This window comes from Cervus canadensis, chromosome 17, assembly GCF_019320065.1.
Source record: "Cervus canadensis isolate Bull #8, Minnesota chromosome 17, ASM1932006v1, whole genome shotgun sequence".
NCBI classification, from domain to species: Eukaryota; Metazoa; Chordata; class Mammalia; order Artiodactyla; family Cervidae; genus Cervus; species Cervus canadensis.
This window is the reverse complement of record NC_057402.1, coordinates 14,700,922-14,725,156: the sequence shown is the minus strand read 5'-3', so window position 1 is coordinate 14,725,156 and position 24,235 is coordinate 14,700,922. Positions and strand designations below refer to the sequence as shown.

The 24,235-nt window shown below is 34.7% G+C and overlaps 1 protein-coding gene and 1 non-coding gene across 6 annotated transcripts in view; both read left to right on the top strand.

Moving 5' to 3' along the window:
- PRPF39 (pre-mRNA processing factor 39) overlaps window positions 1-24,235 on the top strand; it is a 35,234-nt gene that overhangs the window by 9,326 nt on the left and 1,673 nt on the right. Inside the window, exons 1-11 of one of the 5 annotated variants that reach the window (XM_043490261.1) lie at window positions 5,373-5,395; window positions 6,266-6,653; window positions 6,757-6,919; window positions 7,048-7,166; window positions 10,152-10,319; window positions 14,985-15,150; window positions 15,884-15,991; window positions 17,310-17,474; window positions 17,787-17,913; window positions 18,279-18,547; window positions 19,449-19,633. In XM_043490261.1, the coding sequence (XP_043346196.1) occupies window positions 6,833-6,919; window positions 7,048-7,166; window positions 10,152-10,319; window positions 14,985-15,150; window positions 15,884-15,991; window positions 17,310-17,474; window positions 17,787-17,913; window positions 18,279-18,547; window positions 19,449-19,633 (1,394 nt within the window). In that variant the 5' untranslated portion in view covers window positions 5,373-5,395; window positions 6,266-6,653; window positions 6,757-6,832. Of the gene's footprint in view, window positions 1-5,048; window positions 5,396-6,265; window positions 6,920-7,047; window positions 7,167-10,151; window positions 10,320-14,984; window positions 15,151-15,883; window positions 15,992-17,309; window positions 17,475-17,786; window positions 17,914-18,278; window positions 18,548-19,448; window positions 19,634-24,235 lie in introns of those variants that run through there. The other 4 variants (XM_043490262.1, XM_043490259.1, XM_043490263.1 and 1 more) reach the window with 4 other exon arrangements.
- LOC122419917 lies at window positions 18,625-18,710 on the top strand. Its single transcript, XR_006263123.1, has one exon. It is a non-coding gene; the product is annotated as a small nucleolar RNA SNORD127 (small nucleolar RNA).

Below are 24,235 nucleotides of genomic sequence, written 5' to 3'. Positions count from 1 at the left end.
ATGAAGTATATGTTAGAGTAACTTATTTAAAAATAACTTTAATGTGTTTTTCTTTTGGTCTTGTGATTTTTGAAGTAATCAGAAAAATGATCTCCCTGAGGATAAGGCTGATGTTCTTAATTTTTGTAACACTATAATTGCAGGGTGTGGAGTAACTGATAGTCTGTGATGATGCAGGGGTGTGGTAAACTTGCTGATTCCAGAAAAAAACTTACGTCCCACTTAAGTATGCAATTAGAATAGGGCAGGTAGTAAATGACTCAGAATGTATCAACAAACAATCTTTTTTTGTTTGTTTTGGCAGTATGCTTTGAAATAAAAAAACACAAAATAATGACTAATTTATGTCTGGAAAATTAATCTTCAGTAGTGTCTTGTCTTTAATGTAGGGGACAAAAGAGACCAAAGTAAGTTGAAAAGCTTCTGTGCCTTTTCCTAGGATCAAAAATGGTAAACCTGGAAAAGTTTATGACAATAGTCAGCAATTCAGTAGAAGGAAACTGTTTTTTCTAGATTTGCTGTTTATTATTTTTTCTCAAATTCCTCTTGTTCTACCCTGCTTACTTGTATTTCACTTTCCCAATGCAGGCCCTCTTCATTCTGATCAGTCTTATCTCCTTGTCTTGGAACCATTCCTAATTTCCATCTTCTTGTCTGCTGTTAATAAGAAAGGTTGTTCTGTCAAGTGGGCTATTTCCTGTTTAGGAATAATTTATCATTTTTTTCTGTTGTTCTAAAAGCTATAGCTTTTCAAAGTGAAGACTAAATTCTGTGTTTCATAAAGTTTTGCTAGATGCCTATGGTTTTCAGTAGATTTCTCTAAATTTTGACTTGTTTCATTTGAAATTTTATATAATTGCTTTGCATGTTTTTGATCTCTTTCCAACTAGTTCATAAGCCTTAGAATGAAAACTATCTGTGTATTTTCTGCAAGGAATGTAGTATAGTGCTGTATATGCATCAGGTAGTGGAAACTTTCTGTCCTCACCCGACCTCTCTCCACTTCCCTTTGTCTTCACCCCTTCTCTACCTCCTTTTAAAAAAATACTCCCCGGAGTTACCTGGTGATAACTAATTCTTTCAGTGGCGTTCAGCCTCAGATTCACTTGATTTAACATTTTAAATTTATCCTTTTTTTGGGAAAAATTTTGCTTCATACTGCATTTTTAAATAAATTTTAAATTTATCCTTTTTGGGGGGAAATTTTGCTTCATACTGCATTTTGAAATGCAATATAATCGTACTGCATTTTATTTTATTTATTTATTTTTTTTTATTTTTTTCCCATTTATTTTTATTACTTGGAGGCTAATTACTTTACAATATTGTAGTTGTTTTTGCCATACATTGACATGAATCAGCCATGGATCTACATGTGCTCCCCATCCTGAACCCTCCTCCCACCTCCCTCCCCATCCCATCCCTCTGGGTTGTCCCAGTGCACCAGCCCCGAGCACTTGTCTCACGCATCCAACCTGGACTGGCGATCTATTTCACACTTGGTAATAATATACATGTTTCGATGCTGTTCTCTCAAATCATCCTACCCTAGCCTTTTCCCATAGAGTCCAAAAGTCTGTTCTGTACATCTCTGTTTTTCTGTCTTGCGCATAGGGTTATCATTACCATTTTTTTAAATTCCATATTTTTGCGTTAGTATACTGTATTGATGTTTATCTTTTTGGCTTTCTTCACTCTGTATAATGGGCTGCAGTTTTATCCATCTCATTAGAACTGATTCAGATGTATTCTTTTTAATGGCTGAGTAATATTCCATGGTGTATATGTACCACAGCTTCCTTATCCATTCATCTGCTGATGGGCATCTAGGTTGCTTCCATGTCCTGGCTATTATAAACAGTGCTGTGATGAACATTGGGGTGCACGTGTCTCTTTCAGATCTGGTTTCCTCGGTGCGTATGCCCAGGAGTGGGATTGCTGGGTCATATGGCAGTTCTATTTCCAGTTTTTTAAGAAATCTCCACACTGTTCTCCATAGCGGCTGTACTAGTTTGCATTCCTACCAACAGTGTAAGAGGGTTCCCTTTTCTCCACACCCTCTCCAGCATTTATTGCTTGTAGACTTTTGGATAGCAGCCATCCTGACTGGCGTGTAATGGTACCTCATTGTGGTTTTGATTTGCATTTCTCTGATAATGAGTGATGTTGAGCATCTTTTCATGTGTTTGTTAGCCATCTGTATGTCTTCTTTGGAGAAATGTCTGTTTAGTTCTTTGGCCCATTTTTTGATTGGGTCATTTATTTTTCTGGAATTGAGCTTCAGGAGTTGCTTGTATATTTTTGAGATTAATCCTTTGTCTGTTTCTTCATTTGCTATTATTTTCTCCCATTCTGAAGGCTGTCTTTTCACCTTGCTTATAGTTTCCTTTGTTGTGCAAAAGCTTTTAAGTTTAATTAGGTCCCATTTGTTTATTTTTGCTTTTATTTCCAATATTCTGGGAGGTGGGTCATAGAGGATCTTGCTGTGATTTATGTTGGAGAGTGTTTTTTGCCTATGTTCTTTAGGAGTTTTATAGTTTCTGGTCTTACATTTAGATCTTTAATCCATTTTGAGTTTATTTTTGTGTATGGTGTTAGAAAGTGTTCTAGTTTCATTCTTTTACAAGTGGTTGACCAGTTTTCCCAGCACCACTTGTTAAAGAGGTTGTCTTTTTTCCATTGCATATCCTTGCCTCCTTTGTCAAAGATAAGGTGTCCATAGGTACGTGGATTTATCTCTGGGCTTTCTACTTTGTTCCATTGATCTAATTTCTGTCTTTGTGCCAATACCATACTGTCTTGAAGACTGTGGCTTTGTAGTAGAGCTTGAAGTCAGGCAGGTTGATTCCTCCAGTTCCATCATACTGCATTTTAAAATCTGGAGTTCAAATCTCCATGACAATCTAAAAGATGCCCTCCACACACACACAAAGAATATATGGATAATATGGACTGAGGATGTGAAGTAGCATTTAAGAAAAATAAGAACATAGAAATTCAACCTCCTTGTAGTCAAAGAAATGCACATCAAAATAAGGTACTACTTTCTGTTTTTCATTTTTAATCAGATGAGCAAAAATTAAGCTTCTTGATACCTAGTGCTAACGGGGAGAGATGGAAAAATGGAACATTCTCATGCATTGTTTGTGGGTTAGTTAGGAATGTACTTTTCTGAAAGTAATAGAAAAATCCATTTATTGATAATAGTTTAAGCAAATAGGGACTTATTTTCTGTTGCCGTATAAAGTTGGCATGTTAGCAGTTTGATGATGTCGGGGCTGGCATTTCTTCATTTTTCTGGCCAGTTCTTTTGACTTGTTAATATCGGTTGTTTCAGATATGTTCACATGCAAGGTAAGAATAAAGTGGTAGAACCAATACTATTTGCTGACTGTCTTTTTTGTCAAAAAAGCAAAATCTTTACAAGAGCTCTACAGCAGATGTCTTTTCAGTCTCATAATCCTTACACAGGGTTAGGTATATTGCCGCGCTGAACAAAAACAAGCATCAGCCCAGTTATATAGGGAGAACAACCATTAACACCAACTAATATTTTTTAGTGTATTTTATTTGGTATAAATTCTTACAGATCTGTGTGTAGCATCTATATAATATACATGTAGTAGATATCTTTCTCTGTTAACACAGGTGCACATATTTCTTGTATTATTTCATTGTACAGATATGGCATTTATTAAAGCAGTGTATTTAATACTGCCATCTCTTTTCGCTGTAATACAGTGTTCCAGGGAATGCTTTTAATCAAATGCTTTTTGACTGATTATTTATCTAACATAAAATATGCACAATTGCCATTTGGTATATTTTCCATGAATGTCCTCCAGATAGATCTTTTTAATTGTTGCCAATTTGATATCTCATTGTTTAATTTACAGCTTTATTAGCAAAGCTACAGTCCTTTCATATGTTTATTGGTCACTTGGATTTCTTTCTTTGAATTACTACCTTTAAAGCCTTAATCCTCTTTTAAATTATATTGTACTGTGTTAACTACTTATGTATTCAGAGTGTAGTTTAGGAGTAAATCAATTTTATGGTCTGTTTATTTATTTATTTTTTTTTTATGGTCTGTTTAGTTTTGAGAATAATCCCTAATTTTAAAAAAAGACATGCCATATAATTTAATGAGTCAGGTTCCATTTAAACTGTTAGTGGAAGAGATGAAGTGAATTGTGAAAAAATAATAATTCTTTATTATTTTATGGCTTTAACTGTAAGATGACATAATTTAAAAGATTTTACAAAGTAACTATCCAGGTGGTAAAACTTTCATAAGTACAGTGTTTTGTGCTTTTTTTGTTTTTTTCTTCTGGCTGCCTGGCTTGTGGGATCTAAGTCCCCCAACCAGGGATCAAACCCAGGGCCCCTGCAGTGAGAGCACTGGGCTGCCAAGGAATTCTCTCATGAATATGTTTTTAATAATATTTAATCACTTTAAAAGTCACTCTTTAATTTTTTTAAATAATATATGTCTTCTATAATAAAGTCTTCTAGAATTAAAAATTATAAATATATTTCAACAGTATTAACCTTCTCTTTTCTAAAAATCTGCCTTGAGCTATGTTATGCATTTCCCCCTGGAACATTTAGGTCCATTATCACAGTATGTTTTATTAGTTTTACCTGTAGTCTCCAGGATAGATATTAAAAATGTTGCTGTTTGTCAGGATTGGTAGCAGGATAGAATTCCTACATTAAATTTTAGATTCTTAGCTAGCTGAGAAGCATTGAATTCAAGCATTGAATTCAGTATGGTTGCTTCTTTAGGGAGCTAGCACAATATTCAGTTGTTTTATAGATCAAAGAACTAGTTTTTGCTCAGCCAACAATAAGTGGCAGAATTTTGGAACATTTATATGTTACAGAATTTGATTTATAATGTAAAAACTGTTAAACCTGATTATGATGTACAGGAGAGTTCAAGAATCAAGTTAATGTGTTCTTTTAATAGCTAATTTAGGCTTTTAAAAGATGGCTTTGATAATGCCAGATAAACATTTGGAAGACGTTTCTCTTTGTTTCCACAGATCATTAACTGAAGGCGAAATAAACAGCTATGCAAAACTCTCACATGGAGGAGTACAGAAATCCCAGTAACGGCAGCATAGGCAGCAGTTCAGAGGCAGTGGTAGAGCAGCCTGCTGACTTTAGTACTGAGATTATGAATGTTACAGAAATGGAGCAGTCACCCGACGGATCTCCTAGTGTGAACACAGCTACGGAGGAAAATGAAATAGCAAGTACTGTGGACCTTCCAGTGACAGAAACAGAAGCGAATTTCCCTCCAGAATATGAAAAGTTTTGGAAAACTGTAGAAAGTAATCCTCAGGATTTTACAGGCTGGGTATATTTGCTTCAGTATGTAGAACAGGAGGTTAGTAATGATTTCAATGGGATTAGATTAAACAACTACTATCAGACTAAGCCTTATTGTTTTGTGACTGAAGTTGCCTCTTTTATAATTTTCAGATTAAGTTGACTAAATTATATGTATTTTAGCTTCAAAAAATAGCTATCGTGGCATTTGTACATTATAGAAAGTATTATAATCAAATTCTAATGTTTGTAAAGACTGGTGTGTGTACGTATATGTGTATAAAATTGCTAAAATTAAAAAAAAATTACCCTGCTGTTTGACAGAATGAGTTCCTTCTGTTTCAAAGCTGTCGAGTGTATAGTTTTTAAGCCTGCCGTTTTATTTTATTTGAGATAATACAGGCATACCTCATTTTATTGCACTTTATTTTATTGAACTTCATAGATACTACATTTTTCACAAAGGTTTGTGGCAATCCTGCATTGAGAAGGTCTGTTGGTGCTGTTTTTCCAACAGTGTTTGCTCACTTCCTGTCTTGTTCACATGTTTGATATTTTTTACCATATTTCAGACTTTTTCATTATTTGTTATAGTCATCTGTGATCAGTGGTATTTGATATTACTGTTTTATAGTTGTTTTGGCAATTCTTAGCAATAAAGTAGTTTAAGGTATGTATGTTGCCTTTTTTAGACATAATACTATTGTGTACTTAGTAGACTACAGTAGAATATAAACAGAATTTTTATGTGCACTTGGAAACAAAAAAAATTGCATGACCTGTTTTATTGTGATACACATTTTGTAACAGTGGTCTGAAATCAAACCCGCAATACTTCTGAGGTATGCCTGTACATTAGAGAGAATAATAAATGCTTTTGTGACAGAAATTTTCAAGATGTTTAAACACTTTGTTTTATTTTCATCAGAATCACTTGATGGCTGCCAGGAAAGCATTTGACAAATTTTTCATACACTATCCGTATTGCTATGGTTATTGGAAAAAGTATGCAGACCTTGAAAAGCGACATGACAACATTAAACAATCAGATGAGGTGCGTACATTACTGAATAAAATTATCTCCATTAGGTACTGTAAGCCAAATAATAACAAAGCAAAGACTTTTTTTTTTTTTTTTTTGGCTGGCAGTACCTACGATTTGTGGTCAAACGATTTTATAGGGTATTTTATTTGCATTTGTCACTCTTGTGGCATTTGTAGCTAATATTTTCTCTCTTTGTTGGCAGGTGCGTTAAACCTCTACAGTTTGTCAAGCTTTGCAGTGCAAGCCTCTGTATTACACTGCAGCTTAACAAGTAGGGCAGGGCTTTTCTCTCACTTACATTTGTTTCTCATTTTCCAAACAATATAGTTGGTTTGCTAGTCACATTTGCTACGTCTTATTGCATTTTTGGTCAGACGCTGTCATTGATGCTCTAATGGGTCTGTGCCCTATGGTCTGTAACCCAAAGCCTGCCCACACAGCCCGGTCAGAATGCAGGGACTGCTGCGCTTTGAAGATCAAGACTCTGCACGTGGGGATCAGAACATTGCCATGTTCTATCCAACCTCCACCCAAATGGTAATGGTAGATTATTTAAACAAAATTCCAGTAATTAGTATTTCTAAGGTTCACCGGATAACACAGTGTTGCCTCTCTGTTAAGACATAATTAAATATTTGAAGTACAGTTTGTTGTTTTCTTCTTAGGTGTATCGCCGGGGACTTCAGGCAATACCTCTGAGTGTTGACCTTTGGATACATTACATAAACTTCTTAAAAGAAACACTGGACCCTGGTGATCCTGAGACGAACAGTACTGTACGAGGGTATGTGAAAATAAGTATTTAAAGACATAAATAAGTCAGGTTTTCTGATATTGATAGTAGAACTATTTGTCAATGCTAAACTGAAAGTTTAACTTTCGTATACTTCTTTTTCACTATAAAAAAATACCCTAGTAAACTTACGCATGATTATTAAAAAATATACATAATAAAGTCCTCCACCATTCCATATCCTGTTTTCTTACGTCTCCAGTCCATCTCCCTTCATAGTAAATGACACATAGATATACATATATATGTGTGTATACCATTATACATATTTGTCTTTTTTTTTTTTTTAATAGTGTTCTAGACTTGCTCCCTACCATTTTTTAACCTTATAGTATCAAGGTAGTGTATTTTATTTAACCAGATCTTTATAGGAAATAGTGCTGTAGTGAACATCTCTTTTTAAGTCAGTATTTATGTAGAGCACTATAGAAATGGAACTTGTGTCAAAGGAAATACACAGCTACATTTATCAAATGTACAGTGGTACCAGCTTTAAACTGTTGTGGTGTGTGAGGGTAGTCATTTTCCCAGTCATGGCATATTTTTTTTTAACCTCCTGTAGTGTTTCATTATCTGAATTCACGTATCTCTAGGTTTCTTGGTTTACATATCTTGGTTTACCATCTTTTCAGATGCTATCTATATAAGCCATTTTCACATTGCCTGTTTATATGATTTGATTATTTTACTTTGGAATTGTCCTTATTGCTGATTATAGGAGTTTAAAATGTATTTTTGGTTTTTATTTTTATCAAAGTATGTGCATATAGTTTAGACAGTTAATATTAAACTACTTGTAACAAAAAGTGGTCCCTTCACCTCTCTTCAGATATTTTAGCTCTTTCTTCTATTATTTTCCAACATGTTGATAGCAATAGCACTCTACTGCTTTCTGCTTCTCTTTCACTAACTGTAGATATTATCATTCTGTTATGGTATATGAGAATTTTTAGTTCATTTATATCCTGTCTTCCCATTCCTCATCTTTCTTATATGGATAGGTTTCATAGCTTTTTGTTTTTCCTTTGATTACCCCTTCTCTTACCTCTGCCTCTTTTTCCATTTGCCTGGCTTTCTTGGAACACTTAAAATTTTCTACCCCTTCCAGCAGCTACTTTCAGTAGTCAATACTAATACTTTCCACAATTACAAATGCTATCTGTGTAAGTTATTTTTTTGAAAGTAAAAAAATGCATGTATTGTGTTATTCTACTTAATCTGAAAATTATAGAAAGAGAATTTTGTTCTGAGATCTGTAAATTCTACCCTGGCCCCTTGGAGATACCCTCCTGGGACCCCCTCTTCTGTAATGTGCACTGGTGGTTCTATTCTGAGTCTTTTGTGTGGCAGCTGTTTACAGGTTTCCTCATTACCATCATCCTAGGAGATGTCTTTACCTTCTAAATTCTGTTTACTAGTTTATTGATTAGATTCTGTTCTTTCTTGGTTCTTGCATACCTTTAGAGGAGTGAATTCCATAACTTCCTGATAAAGGATGTTTGGAATGAAAAAAAATTTTTAATCTGTGTATCTGGAACATCCAGGTGATGAACCCCGTGGGGTGTAGAATTTTGAGTTGAAAGTAATACTTCCTCAGGGCCTTAAAGCATTTTCCATTGGGTATTTATATCATGTAGAGGTGTTTGTTTTTTTTCTTAACATGGTTCAGTTTTCAGTCTTTTATTACTTTCTGAGTTTTGTGCCTGTCTTGACAAGAATATATAAATCGTGAGTTTTCTATTAATTGTTTTTGTAGACTTTTTTTTTTCTGTCCTTCATTTATCTGATTCTTAGTTTGTACCTTTTGTGAGACAGATTAACCTTAGTTTGTGTCTTTTGTGAATCAGAGATTAACATTTTTTTTTTCTCCCATTTGTTGAACTGTCTTTTCTTCATTGGCTTATTTTTTTCTGTATGGATTTAAAATACAAATACTTTTTTATCATATTCTAAATTGTCACATGTATATGGGTTTATTTTCTTGAGAACTGTTTTATTAATTCATTTTGATGATACTGGGTCAGTGTTGTGCCTTTAATTTCTGTAGCTTCCTGGTTTCCTTGGAGACCTTTCAGGAAGAAGCCTGCTTCTTTATCCTTTTAGAAAAATATTTTGTATTTTTATGTGTTAGATGAATGTTAGAATTTGTTTTCTCTGTTCCACCTAATTCTTAGTGCTTTGATTGGGATTCTGTTTAGTTTTAGATTACTTTAGGTAGTATAGTTCTATACTGTTAAAAATCCCTCTTGATTATAATATTTATTTTGAAAATATGTATCTAAAATTTTATCCCATTGAGGTATCAAATCCTGTGATTAAAATTGCTTACAGAAATCTCTTGAAATGAGCGTAAATATTTTAAAATGAAGGACTTTTTAGTAAACTTTAATTGTGGAATTTTAGAATCAGGAGAGAATTTTGAGTTTTAAAGTATATGTATATTTCTCATTACCCAAAGAGGCAGCTGGGCCCCCTCGTTGGAGAGGTGCTTTGTCAGAAAACTGTTTCTTAAGATAAATTTTGTCACTTTGTCTTTTGCCCTAGAGGAATCTATTCAACATACATTTCAAGTTTAGTGAGTATTTTAGTGTCTGCTCTGTCACTCTTACATGTTTGTAGTGTAACTTGCATTGCAAATTTATAGCATATAAAATAATATACAGCTACATAAAAGTACATTTATCTATTCCCTTTATATTTTCCCTTTTTTTAAGCAGCTGTCATACACACTTGTCTATTTTTCCTTCTTTTAATCTGTACTTGTAAAGTTGCGTGTAATTTTGAATTTAGCATTATCTTCTAAAATTTAGAAATATTTTGTTTTTAAAATTGAGATATAATTGACATATAAATTATATTAATTTCAAATGTATGACTTACTGATTTGATACTTTTATATATTGCAAAATGCAGAAATAATATATTTAAAGTGATTTTATCTTGGAAAGATAACGCAGAGGTAATTTAATTTTTCAGAACGTTTGAGCATGCTGTTCTAGCTGCGGGAACAGATTTCCGATCGGACAGACTGTGGGAGATGTACATAAACTGGGAAAACGAACAGGGAGACCTGAGAGAAGTGACAGCTATATATGATCGTATTCTTGGTATTCCAACACAGCTATATAGTCATCATTTTCAGAGGTGGGTGGAAAAATCAGATCATTGAAATTTTTTTGTGATTACTCAGGTAATTATTTCTAATATTGAGGATAATTATTCTCTTGAAATGTAAGATTCTATTAGATGCAAACAGATTTATTTTGTTCAATAATCACAGTTTATATACACTTTAAAATTTTGATATTTTCAATATAGTTTATGAACTTCACTGGTTTTAGTTATAAGGTTCCCTTGATCTGTTTTATAGATGAGGAAACAGCAGGACTTCTCTCTTTTGTTTAGGATATTTCAGAGTAGTGAAAATAATCTAAGCTTTATTATTCTTATGGTTAACTCAGTATATAGCACATAATAGAAGTTTATTTGAAATGTAATAATTTACTCAAGGTACATTCTTGTGATTCATACAGTGAAGAATGTATTTTTTGTAGGTAAGTCCTATTTATATTCAAACAATCAAAAATTATTTCAGTTTAATTTTCTACTATGATAATCTGTTATGATTGGTATCATTTCATTTTAATGAGCACTGTATAAAACAACTATTTCTGTGTACTGTGATTTGCATGTTCTGTTTCATGTATTCAAGTATCCCACTGATAGAGACTCAGTCTTTCTGAACAAGGAAGTATGAGGACTGTGTTGATAAATGTTTGCTCTTCTTAAGTGCCATATTGTCTATATTTTTGTCATAATTTTTATAACTAGGATTGTGGTAGAACCTGTACTTAGGTACTTCTTAAGTAAGTGATTTTCTGAAATTTTCTTTACTAAAAAAGTAGAAAACTTCATGAAGCATTTGTAGATAACTGTGGATCAATTTGCTAAATCTCTGCAGACCCACGTTAGAAATAGGAAACGTGGGTCTGAATATGCCATCTCTTTTTTTTTTTTTTTTCATGAAGTTGAGAGGAGGTGTGCAGGTTTCTAGGGTATAAATGATCTAGGAAGATACTTGCTGAAAGAGATTAACACAAGGATTGGCATCTGGAAATTCTTGGTGAATATTTGTTGGTCAAATTTTAAAAGTTAAATATTTTTAATTTTTTTTTAAACCTTTAAAAAGAGATTTTAAAAGTCTTCTGGGACAAAGCAGTTTCCTTTCATAAATCAATTCTTCTAGGGTCTAAAGTATAGGTAAAACCTATGATTATAATTTTATTGTTGGTGAATGAGAAAAAATAAGACTTAAGAAGCAGTTATACAGACAGTATTCTGAGTGCCTTATAACTTTTAATCCTCACAATAAACCTTGGAGGTATCATACTGGTATTTTCTACATTTTATGAAAGTAGAGGTAAGGAAAGATTAAAATATTTGCATAAGATTACAGAGTTAGTAAGTGCTTGAAAGCTGATTGGAACTTAGACAGCATGGCCCCAAAGTTCTTGGTGTAGTTTTCTAAATCTTTTTTTTTTTTTAATGAATATTTCACTGGGTTTTTAAAATGCATGTATACTTATAACAGAGATTTAGTGGGTTGCGTTTTACATACTACTTTTTAATCTAGTCTTTTTTACTTAATGAGAACCACTTTCCTTATGAGTATACCAGACTGATAAATAGTATTTGTATCAGTAAATCTTATGGTTTATGTAAATAAACTAATTCCCTTGACTAACTGCTTTAATAACTGTTGAAATGGTTTCTTCTGTCAGATATACTTTCCCTATTTAGCACTTGCTGTGTACCAGATCATATGCATTTAATTTGAAGGAATAAAGGCCTGTAGAAGATATGTGTGCATTGACTTGGCCCTTAAGTTACTGACAAGTGTAGAAGAGGAAGCATGTGCTAAGAAGTGTTCTAAGTGCTGTAATACAAATAATTCTATTGTGTAGGCTTGTACATTGGTTATACACTGAACATTATCTCTAAGAAAACATCTAATTTAAAATCCCCCTAGCGTGAATACTTTTATGGTATGATCTAACTCCTCAGGCTCAGTCCCTGGTAGTTCCTAAGCTCTAGACAAACCTAAGTACTGATAATTTCCCAATGGGCAGTGTTGATTTATACTTTTATGATTGTAATACCTTTTCCACTTTTCATTTATCTGGTGAACTCATTCCTCAGGACCCATATAGCTTAATGTTTTCTCTATGACACTTCTTCCAGTTCACCTAAACAGAACTGTTTTATCATTTGTGCCAGCACTCTACCTACATTTATTTCATTTTTCTTAGCACTAATAACACACCTTTGAATTTACGTCTCCTGTATCCTCTACATGTCTGTCATTTTCTGAGGCTTTTTAATTCTTTTTATCTTTGGAAAAACCCCTAATGCTGGGAAGGATTGAGGGCAGGAGGAGAAGGGGGAGGCAGAGGATCAGATGGTTGGGATGGCATCACTGACTCAGTGGACATGAGTGTGAGCAAGCTTCAAGAAATAGTGAAGGATAGGGAAGCCTGGAGTGCTGCAATGCATGGGGTCACAAAGAGGCAGACACAACTTAGCGACTGAAAAATACTCATCCTTAATACGTAGGAAAACAGTTCCATATGTATTAGGCACTCAGCCATTCTAATAATAGAATAAATTAGCTTTATAGTAGAAAAAGCTAATGAAAACATATTATGCATATGTTATCACCATGTGAAAGAAGTTTCTAATATAACATGGCAACTGTTTTAAAATTTATTTTCAGTCTTACCTTATTTTAAGTTTCTTATCTATATATTGACAATTTTTAATGTTAATATATGAGAATTGTTTATTTTCATACTACACATTTGAGAGTTACTTCCTCATTTAAAATTTTTTTTAAATAAGGCAATCTATATTTTTTTCCTCCTGGTGATAAAATATATCAAGTTAAGCCTCTGTATTCGTTGATTTTGCAAAATTTAAATTAATTTCCGATGTTATTTACATATGTTTGTAAAAGTTTTTTTTTTTTTTGCTGTACCTTGTGGCATGCGGCATCTTAGTTCTCTGACCAGGGATCAAACCTATGGCCCCTGCATTAGAAGTGCAGAGTCTTAACCCATGGACTGCCAGGGTGGTCCCTATGGAAGTTTTAAAATCCATGTATCAGTAGCCTACATTAGTTTTAAAAAACTTTGGGGGAGATCCAAAAGTTACGGTACATGTACAACCATCTCTGAGAATTAGGTTGAAGATGCAGGCCTGGGTCAGAGGCTAGGTCAAAATATGAAAGACTTCATGGAGACTGGATTTTAGTCTGAATGCAGGGTAAACATTGAAGTGATTTTGGGGATGAGGATGGGATATGATCCTGTTTACTATTTTTTCATGTTTATTTTTTAATATTTTTGATAGCAGTATTGAGGTGGGAGTGGGAGGAGATGATATCAGGACACAGGTTTATGTTTATTTTGGTAAATAATGAGGGCATGGAGCCATATTTAGAAGGTAGACTAAATTGGACCTGGTATCCAATGGAATGTAAGAAATAAGGTAGGTGGAAGAGATTGGGAAACTTAGCGGTTGACAATATCAAGATTAGAAATGCCTGAGGGTGTTGATTTGTGGATGAAAGTGATACACTTGAAGACATGTATATAAGGTTCCAATTTAAGATGGTGTAGATATTTTAGCTCCTCAGCTTTGTGTGTTTGATTAAAATTTGTATGTATGTGTGTATATATAAACTAGTATGTGTAGATAAATGAAATTACATGTTTTTCAAAACAGTCTTTGCTTAAAATCTGTATTTCTTTATGCAGAGTGTTGGCAAGTGAATCTGAAGTTTAGGGGAAAGGTTTGGGCTTTCCTGATGGCTCAAATGGTAAAGAATCTGCCTGCAATGTAGGAGACCCAGGTTTGATCCCTGAGTTGGGAAGATCCCCTGGAAAAGGGAATGGCTTCCCGCTCCAGTATTCTTGCGTGGAGAATTCCATGGACAGAGGAGCCTGATGGGCTACAGTCGCAAAATGTCGGACACACAAAGATCCCAACTGAGCGAATAACATTTTTTTTCAATTTAGGCTTAAGCTAGAGTTGTAAAAGTCATCATAATATGCTTATTATTTCAAGCTATATTAATAACATTGGCCAGAAAGTATATAAAAACATATGACAACTAAATGTAGAGCAGAATCCTTGGGCATACTAGTATTTAGGGGCAGACTGGAATGGGGACCCCTCAAAGGAGATCAAGGAGCAGTCAGAGACTTGGAGGAAAACCAGGAAGATAGTAACTCAGAGCCAATAAGTATCCATTTAATTTTTCTTATATGGGGTACTTGGTGACTTTAATTAGGGCAGTTTCATTGGAGTATTTGGCATAGACACATGAATTCAGGAGTAAGTGGGAGGTGAGTTCCAAAGGAACTGCAAAATTTGTTGCTCATTTATAAGTAATCATTTATTATTTAGATATGGATTGCTTGTTTAATTTTACAGATGAGAAAACTAACAGAGAAGGGAAAAACTTCCTTTAAGTCAAATAATTAGTAATGGACAAAAGTAGGATTTCAGTGTATGACTTGCCTTCATCATTCCATTGCAAAGGCAGGAAGGAAATGAAGATGTCTGTACATTGTTTTATCAAGTGGTGTAGGTTATTACTATAGAAAAGGAGGAGAAAAGGTGTGGGGTTTTTTTGTTTTGTTTTAAGTCAGAGTTCCTTTGAAAGAAAAATGTGTAAGTAGAAATGTAATGTGGGATCTAAAGTTATGCTTTATATATAGAGCTTGTATTTTTATTGTCTTCCATTAGATTTAAAGACCATGTCCAGAATAATTTGCCTAGAGATCTTCTAACTGGTGAACAGTTTATTCAGCTGAGAAGGGAATTAGCTTCTGTAAATGGGCATAGTGGTGATGATGGTCCTCCTGGTGATGATCTGCCATCAGGAATAGAAGACATAACTGATCCAGCAAAGGTAACCAGACTTACTAAAAAAAAAATTTCCATGTGTGAGAAACTATAGAGTTTATGTTCCTTGACTGCATGTGTGGTATGATTTGTAGCTCTTATAAAATTAATTTCTGATTAAGGCAGGTAGGAATTCTTTAGCTGCTGCTGCTGCTAAGTCGCTTCAGTTGTGTCTGACTGTGCGACCCCATAGACAGCAGCCCACCAGGCTCCCCCGTCCCTGGGATTCTCCAGGCAAGAACACTGGAGTGGGTTGCCATTTCCTCCTCCAGTGCATGAAAGTGAAAAGTGAAAGTGAAGTCGCTCAGTCGCGTCCGACTCTTAGCAACCGCATGGACTGCAGCCTTCCAGGCTCCTCCGTCCATGGGGTTTTCCAGGCAAGAGTGCTGGAGTGGGGTGCCATTGCCTTCTCCAGGAATTCTTTAGCTAGTGTGGTTTAAATATAGATTTAAAGCAGATGATCTGTTTTACTAAGAGACACCTGAAACTAAATTAGTGTAAAAGGATAATTTCACCTATGTTGTGATGTACTAGACCTGTTGTTTTTTTTTAAGGCATATAAAAAAGTGGTTTATTATGAAAATCTGTTACTAATTTCAGTATCATTAATTGTACTTTGCACATAATTGATAACAGAAACCCATCACTAAGATTAAAGTGTGGATAATACTTAAATGTAAGCAGTGATATTTTAAAATTTTAGTATGTAACTTACATGTTTACATTCTTTTCTTCCCAAGCTTATTACAGAAATAGAAAATATGAGACACAGAATCATTGAAATTCATCAAGAAATGTTTAATTATAATGAGCATGAAGTTAGTAAAAGGTGGACATTTGAAGAAGGTGTAAGTGTTTTGCTTTTTTGTTGTTGTCGTTAATAGGCTTCAAAATACAGATAGGAATAATGTATTTTTCTTTTAGTTTTGAGTGATGTCTCTGCTTTTTATTTTCACTTGTTTAAGTAATGTTTGTTGCATTTATGGCTGCCATTATCAATTTTCTGTTATCAACTTTAGAAATATTCAGATTTATTTGAATTGCAAGTTACCTGTTTAATCTGAACCATTTTATTACAATTCAGTTTCTAAAATCAACTTCATTGAGTCATTTCATGTAATATAACAAAATATACCTATTTTAAATAGAGTAAAATGAGGGCTTTTATTTCTTTAAGCATTTTATTGAGATGTAATTCACATGTACTAAAGTGTACACTTCAGTAGTTGTTAATATAGTCACAGATATGTACCTACAGATAATTTTAGAACATTTAATTAATGTTAATTTTAGGACATTTTCATCATTCTTGAAAAACTCTTTAGCTTTTACCCCTCACCTGCTTACTCTTCCCTACTACCAACTCTAAGGTACCACTAACCTACTTCTATTCTATAGATTTCCCTGTTCTGGCCTTTTATATGAATGGAGTCATGTAGTATGTGTTGTTATTTTTTTTGTGATTGGCTAGTAAAATGGCATTTGACAAGCGTTGTGATTATCACAACAGTCAGCTTATGGGACTGTCCTGTCACCTCAAAAGGGCCCCTTTGGCTCCTTGTCAAGTCAGTAACCACCTGACTCAGCCCCAGGCAACTGCTTATCTGCCTTTTTTTTTTTTTTTTTAATATTCACTTTTTTTTTTAGATTCCACATATAGGTGATAGGACATAGTATTTGTCTTTATCATTCTGACTTTCACTAAGTATGATAGTCTAGTTACATCTGTGTTGCAGAAAATGGCATTATTTCATTCTTTTTTATGGCTGAGTAGTATTCCATTGATGTGTGTCTGTATATATATATATATATATATACCACATCACTTTATCCATTCATCTGTGATGGACACTGATCTGCTTTCCGTTACTCTTGTATAATTGTTGAGTTCTAAAATACTCAGCAAAGAATAAAATTTTCTGAACATAAAATTGTGTAGTTCTCTTAAAATGACTGGATAATTGGAAAATAATTTTGTTCCTTCAATTTATAAAACCTAAGTAATTAAAGGGATTTTAACTTTAAAAATCTTTTTAATCATGAGATGTGGTGATTAAACTTTTCTGGTTCATTATTATATTTATAATTGAAACAATTTGCATTACTGTAGTAATGCATGTTTTGGTGGTGGTTTACTTTCATTGTTATGCCATGCTTCTATTACAGATTAAAAGACCATATTTTCATGTGAAACCATTGGAAAAGGCGCAACTGAAAAACTGGAAAGAATACTTAGAATTTGAAATTGAAAATGGGACTCATGAACGAGTTGTAGTTCTCTTTGAAAGATGTGTCATATCATGTGCCCTCTATGAGGAGTTTTGGATTAAGGTAAGAAAATTATATGGTCTGAAACTTGAATATATTATAAACATTGATCTAGTGACTAACCTTTTTTGTACTTCTGTTGAATGTTGTTCATATAACTATATCTGTTGCATTAGGAGATGGTCTGCTTGCAACCAGATTTGACTGCTGCATATGCCAACCTCGTTGCCTCTCCGTCCTTCCTTACAGAAACTAGTCTAGTGGTTCAATAAAGGTGCTGAATGGGTTTAAAAATAGAATTTTATCGTTCTGTCACATATTTAATGGCTTGTTCAACTGTAAATTATTCAGTATTTCCTCTGTTTCTGTATGTAGTATGCCAAGTACATGGAAAATCATAGCATTGAAGGAGTGAGGCATGTCTTCAGCAGAGCTTGCACTATTCATCTCCCAAAGAAACCCATGGTGCATATGCTTTGGGCAGCTTTTGAGGAACAGCAGGGTAAGAATGAGGAAATTCAGTTGAAATTTTGGGATTTAAGTTACTTTGGGATAAAGATATAGGAACTGAGTCTCGGGAACTGGTGTAAAGCAGAGGTCAGGTAAACTTTTTCTATGAAGGGCCAGATGGTAATTATTTTGGCTTTGCAGGCTATATGGTCTCTTTCCTAACAACTCAGCCATGGTAGCCTCAAAATAGCCATAGAAAATGCATAGACAAATGAGCATGACTATTTTCCATTAAAAAAAAAAAAAAAATGATCAGATGACTGGATTTAGCCTGTGGGCTGTTATTTGCCAATACATGGCATAAAGGATGTTTCCTAAGTTTAATCAAAAGCACAAACATTTAATTACTATTTCTAGGTAATATTAATGAAGCCAGGAATATCTTGAGAACATTTGAAGAATGTGTTCTAGGATTGGCAATGGTTCGTTTGAGAAGAGTAAGCTTAGAACGACGTCATGGAAATATGGAAGAAGCTGAACGTTTGCTTCAGGAAGCCATTAAGAATGCCAAATCAAATAACGAATCATCATTTTATGCTATCAAACTAGCCCGACATCTTTTCAAAATACAAAAAAACCTTCCAAAATCAAGAAAGGTGCTTTTGGAAGCTATTGAAAGAGACAAAGTATGTATTTGTTTTTTATTAGAGTATCTTCCATTAAAAAAAAAAAAAATTGGTCTTTCTTGGTTGTTTTTTCATTTTGGCAACTATGATGAAAGATTTGGTCTGTATGTAATATATTTTATTACTAAGTGAAGACAACAGTCCCTCTAAACTGATGTTGCCGTTCTTTCAAAAATTTTTCACATTATTATGCATTAAAACATTGAGAAAATTAACATTATTGGATTAAAACTATGGCTAATATTGTTTACACTTTCCATTTTCTCCACATTCAGAAATTTTATGGCAAATTTACCGATTATTAAGTAGATTAGAGGGCCTGGGAGAAACTATAAACAAAGGCATGGTAATTGCCTACACTGTAGCACATGTAGCAGTGAGATTATTCTCCTCTTATGTAAAGTATATAAATTATTTCCTTTTATATATCAATTAATGCCAAAAGACAGTGCCTGGGAAATTTCTCATTTTTTAGATTTTCAGCAAATACCGTGTCTGTTTAGCACCCAGGTTTATAACAGGTTTGCTTCCAGCTGCAGTTGAGGATGATCATCTGTGGTTGTGAAGATTTAGATTACTGGGGCATGTAGAGATCATTTTTTAGTGTTTTACTTCATATTTGTTGTGGTAGGTCAAGCACACTAAACAGGATATAGGATTTTAATTTATTGGCATTTAACAATATGCATAGTTTAGAAGATTCTATCTACCAATGTGTGTGTTAGTTTTTTTAACCTGTTTATATGTATGTTGAAAATATTTAACATGAGTTACATGTTAATACAATTTTCAGTATTGAATTTTTTAAGTTGAGACATGAACATTAAGGCATTTTAAATATCTATGGTCTAATCAAAATATCTTAGGAATATATGATTAATTGGTACTGCTTTTTACACAGGAGAACACAAAGTTATACCTCAATTTACTTGAAATGGAATATAGTGGTGACCTCAAACAAAATGAAGAAAATATCCTAAATTGTTTTGACAAAGCTATACATGGTTCATTACCTATTAAAATGAGAATTACATTTTCTCAGAGAAAAGTGGAATTTCTTGAAGATTTTGGTTCAGATGTTAATAAGTAAGATCTTAATTATATATTATCTATTTGAATAGTAAAAGAACATTGATTATTTTGGATGGGACTTTGATGATGAGTACAAAGTAGTATATTGTTAAATTTTAAATGTTTCCTAGGTTCCTTTTTTCCTTAGGTATATATATGGGGATAAATTCAATTTTGAAAACGTTTATGTGCTTAATAAGAGGACATATGGTTTGTCTTTCCTTCAAAACTATTTTCAGAATTTTAGCGTGGTAATTTTAAACAATGAGCAAATGAGAGAAGGCAGGAAGCAGGAATTCTGTGAGAAAGAGAGCGAGTGAAGGAGTGAACCGTGAAACACAGAAACATTTGATATATAGGTCACCAAGGCTGTATGTGGTTAATCTGGAATAGGAATGCAATCTCAGGTTGGAGAAGAATGAGTGTGGTGCTAAGATCATGCTTAATGACCTAATTTTCATGTATTGTAACAAGCTAAAAGATAAGGGTGGTAAGAGTTTCCCCTAGCGAAAAGGACAAGTTTAAGATTTAAATTTGCAAAATAGAGAGTAGAAATACTGATGAGAACATTGCTGCCATTCCTTTCTTACCTGATTCTAGTATAGAAATACCCTAATTCCTGTTAGGCAAGTGTGTAAACATTTTTGATGGCTGAGTAAGATTTTAATTAAACTAAAAATATTTAACATGAGTTACCTTTTAATACAGTTGTATATATGTGCTTGGCATATTAAATGTTTTATAATTACCTAATGTGAAACACATTGACAGTCTATAAGGAGGGGAAAAGGTACTGTTCTCTTTATAGACAAAGAGGCTAAAGAGAGATTAGGCAGTTTTTCCAAGGTCAGTTAGCTATTTGTGCAGCTGGGATTAGAACCTACTACAGGGCCTATGTTCTTAACCACCTTATGTGATGGTTAAGAAGATACCTATATGTGTCTTTGTTTGTTTTGCACTGAAGAAAGTATACAAAAGAAATGGCATATGTAATTCCATCTTTTAATCTAGGTGGATGGTATGGTGATAGATGTATGTATGTGAGGTAGTATATAGCTATTAAGAAGGCTGTGATCTCTTTGGAACAGAAGCGATTTGGCAACTTTCACAGAAGAGGTGGGGTTTCATTTAGTTGTTACTGGATTCTGATAAGCTTTGTTCAGTCGCTCAGTCATGTCCGACTCTGCAACTCCATGGACTGCAGCACACCAGACCTCCCTGTCCACCGTCTCATGCAGTTTGCACAAACTCATCTCCATTGAATCAGTGATGCCATCGAACCATCTAGTCCTCTGTCGTCCCTGTCTCCTCCTGCCTTCTATCTTTCCCAGCATCAGAGTCTCCTCCAGTGAATCAGCTCTTCACATCAGGTGGCCAAAGCATTGAAGCTTCAGCATCAGTCCTTCCAGTGAATATTCAGGACTGATTTCCTTTAGGATGGACTGGTTTGATCCCCTTGCAGTCCAAGGGACTCTCGAGAGTCTTCACCAGCACCACAGTTCAAAAGCATCAATTCCTCAGTGCTCAGCTGACAAACTTAGGAGAGGCTATAAGTGGTGAAAGCAAATGAAAGTTCATGTAAAAGTAACATCTTTTACATTGGATTGGAGGGTTTTATGAAGCAGTGAAAGCTTGATGCTAAATGTGCTGTCTTGAAAGCTAGACTGAGTTCAGAGCACATGTGGTACATGGTTGACAGTAGGAAGCAGTTAAGAGTTTTGACTGAGATGAAATGACATTTAAATTTGGCAGTAATACAGAGACAAATCTGAGATGCCAGTTAGGCCCTTGCGAATAGAATTGTGGAGGGTCTGAGTATCAGGTCTGTTGTATATGAAATTTTAAAAAGAAATGATATGGAAAATGAGCTGCTTAGATATTTAAATATAACTGTAATGAATTAATAAGAATTAATGTTCAAGTCAGACAAATACAGGCTTAAATCCTAGCTCTTAATATTTTGTATTCCTCAGTTTCCAGATTCTCTCAAATGAATATTGAGTGTCTCGTTGCCAACCCACAAGTTGTTAAATGTCTTAAGGAAGTTGTATGTGTGTTTTACTCGCTCAGTTCAGTTCAGTTGCTCAGTGGTGTCCGACTCTTTGCAACCCCATGCACTACAGCACACTAGGCCTCCCTGTCCATCACCAACTCCCAGAGGTTACTCAAACTCACATCTATTGAGTCGGTGATGCTATCCAACCATCTCATCCTGTCATCCCCTTCTCCTCCTGCCTTTAATCTTTCCCAGCATCAGGATCTTTTCAAATGAGTCAGATCTTCGCATCAGGTGGCCAAAGTATTAGAGCTTCAGCATCAGTCCTTCCAATGAACACCCAGGACTTATGTCCTTCAGGATGGACTGGTTGGATCTCCTTGCAGTCCAAGGGACTCTCAAGAATCTTCTCCAACACCACAGTTCAAAAGCATCAATTCTTCGGCACTCAGCTTTCTTTATGATCCACATCCATACTTTATGGTCTCACATCCATACTTACCTACTGGAAAAACTATAACTTTGTCGAGACGGACCTTTGTTGGCAAAGTAATGTCTCTGCTCTTTAATATGCTATCTAGGTTGGTCATAATTTTTCCAAGGAGCAAGCATCTTTTAATTTCATGACTGCAGCCACCATCTGAAGTGATTTTGGAGCCCAAGGAAAAAAAATCTGTTTTCACTGTTTCCCCATCTATTTGCCATGAAGTGATGGGACCAGATGCCATGATCTTAGTTTTCTGAATGTTGAGTTTTAAGCTAACTTTTTCACTCTCCTTTCACTTTCATCAAGAGGTGTTCTTCTTTTTCTGCCATAAGTGTTGTGTCATTTGCATATCTGAAGTTATTGATATTTCTCCCAGCAGTCTTGATTGCAGCCTGTGCTTCATCCAGTCCAGCATTTCACATGATGTACTCTGCATATAAGTTAAATAAGCAGGGTGACAGTATACAGCCTTGACGTACTCCTTTCCCGATTTGGAACCAGTCTGTTGCTCCATGTCCAGTTTCAGCTGTTGCTTCTTGGCCTGTGTACAGATTTCTCAGGAGGCAGGTCAGGTGTGGTCTGGTATTCCCACCTCTCTAAGAATTTTCCACAGTTTGTTGTGATCCACACAATCAAAGGCTTTGGAATAGTCAATGAAGCAGAAATAGATATTCTTCTGGAATTCTCTTACTTTTTCGATGATCCAACGGATGTTGGAAGTTTGATCTCTGGTTCTTTCTGCCTTTTCTAAATCCAGCTTGAACATCTGGAAGTTCACAGTTCACGTACTGTTGAAGCCTAGCTTGGAGAATTTTGAGCATTACTTTGCTAGCATGTGAGATGAGTGCAATTGTGCGGTAGTTTGAACATTCTTTGGCATTGCCTTTCTTTGGGATTGTAATGAAACTGACCTTTTCCAATCCTGTGGCCACTGCTGAGTTTTCCAAATGTGCTGGCATATTGAGTGCAGCACATTCACAGCATCAACTTTTAGGATTTGAAATAGCTCAACTGGAATTCCATCACCTCCACTAGCTTTGTTTGTAGTGATGCTTCCTAAGGCCCACTTCGCATTCCAGGATGTCTGGCTCTAGGTCAGTGATCATAGCATCATGATTATCTGGGTCGTGAAGATCTCTTCTTTATAGTTCTTCTGTGTATTCTTGCCACCTCTTAGTATCTTCTGCTTCTAACAGGTCCATACCATTCCTGTTAGTCACTTAGTCATGTCCAAGTCTTTGTGACCCCTTGGACCATAGTCCACCAGGCTCCCCTGTCCATGATATTCTCCAGGCACGAATACTGGAGTGGGTTGCTGTTCCCTTCTCCAAATGTCACTGGTAATAGCTACTAAATGTGTACATATGCAGGCTGTTCAGGGAAGTTGAACATGCATATAAATATCAAGGTCATTTTCAGAGAAATTTTAATCTCTGTATTCTCTTTCAGAGAAACCTGTGTTCAGGTTTATATTTACCTTAATAAGGCCATCTTTGTATTTCTAAAAAATATTTAAAAAGTGATTCCCTGGTGTTCAGTCTGGGTTAGCAGTCAGTGCTCAAAAAAAGGAAAAAGAAAATTACAAAATCATTGATTTTAAAGTCAGTTTTGCTTCAAGTGACATTGTTTTTGAAGTTGTAAGTTCCAGGTGAAACCTGTAATACATAGCCCATTAAAATTTTTTATTAAAAATTATCTTTTTAATCAATGATTATTAAGTATTTTGAAATTTTTAGTTCTCATTCAGTTTATCACATAGCCAAAGTTTAAATATACTTTATCCTAACTGGTGGCAGGTGTCTTTAGTAAGCATTGTTAAATTAGATTTCAGAAGTACACGAATTATAAAACTGTCAGAATTCAAGGTTGTGCTAGACAAAAACAGTGTCAAGGTCGCTGTCTTTGTCGTGTGATATAGCTCCTTAGGCCCTTCCCATGTGTTAAAAATGATAAACACACAGGTCTTGACCAGCGTCCCCTCAAGCTCTAGCCCACTGTAGTGCAGAGAACAGGCACTTCTTCAGTATCTGTCAAAAATCCTGGGACTTACTGATCCTGTTTTGGGTCATGTGATCACCTCTGAACCAGTTATTGGTCAGAGACATCTAGTAAGGTAATTGGCCAGGCCTATATC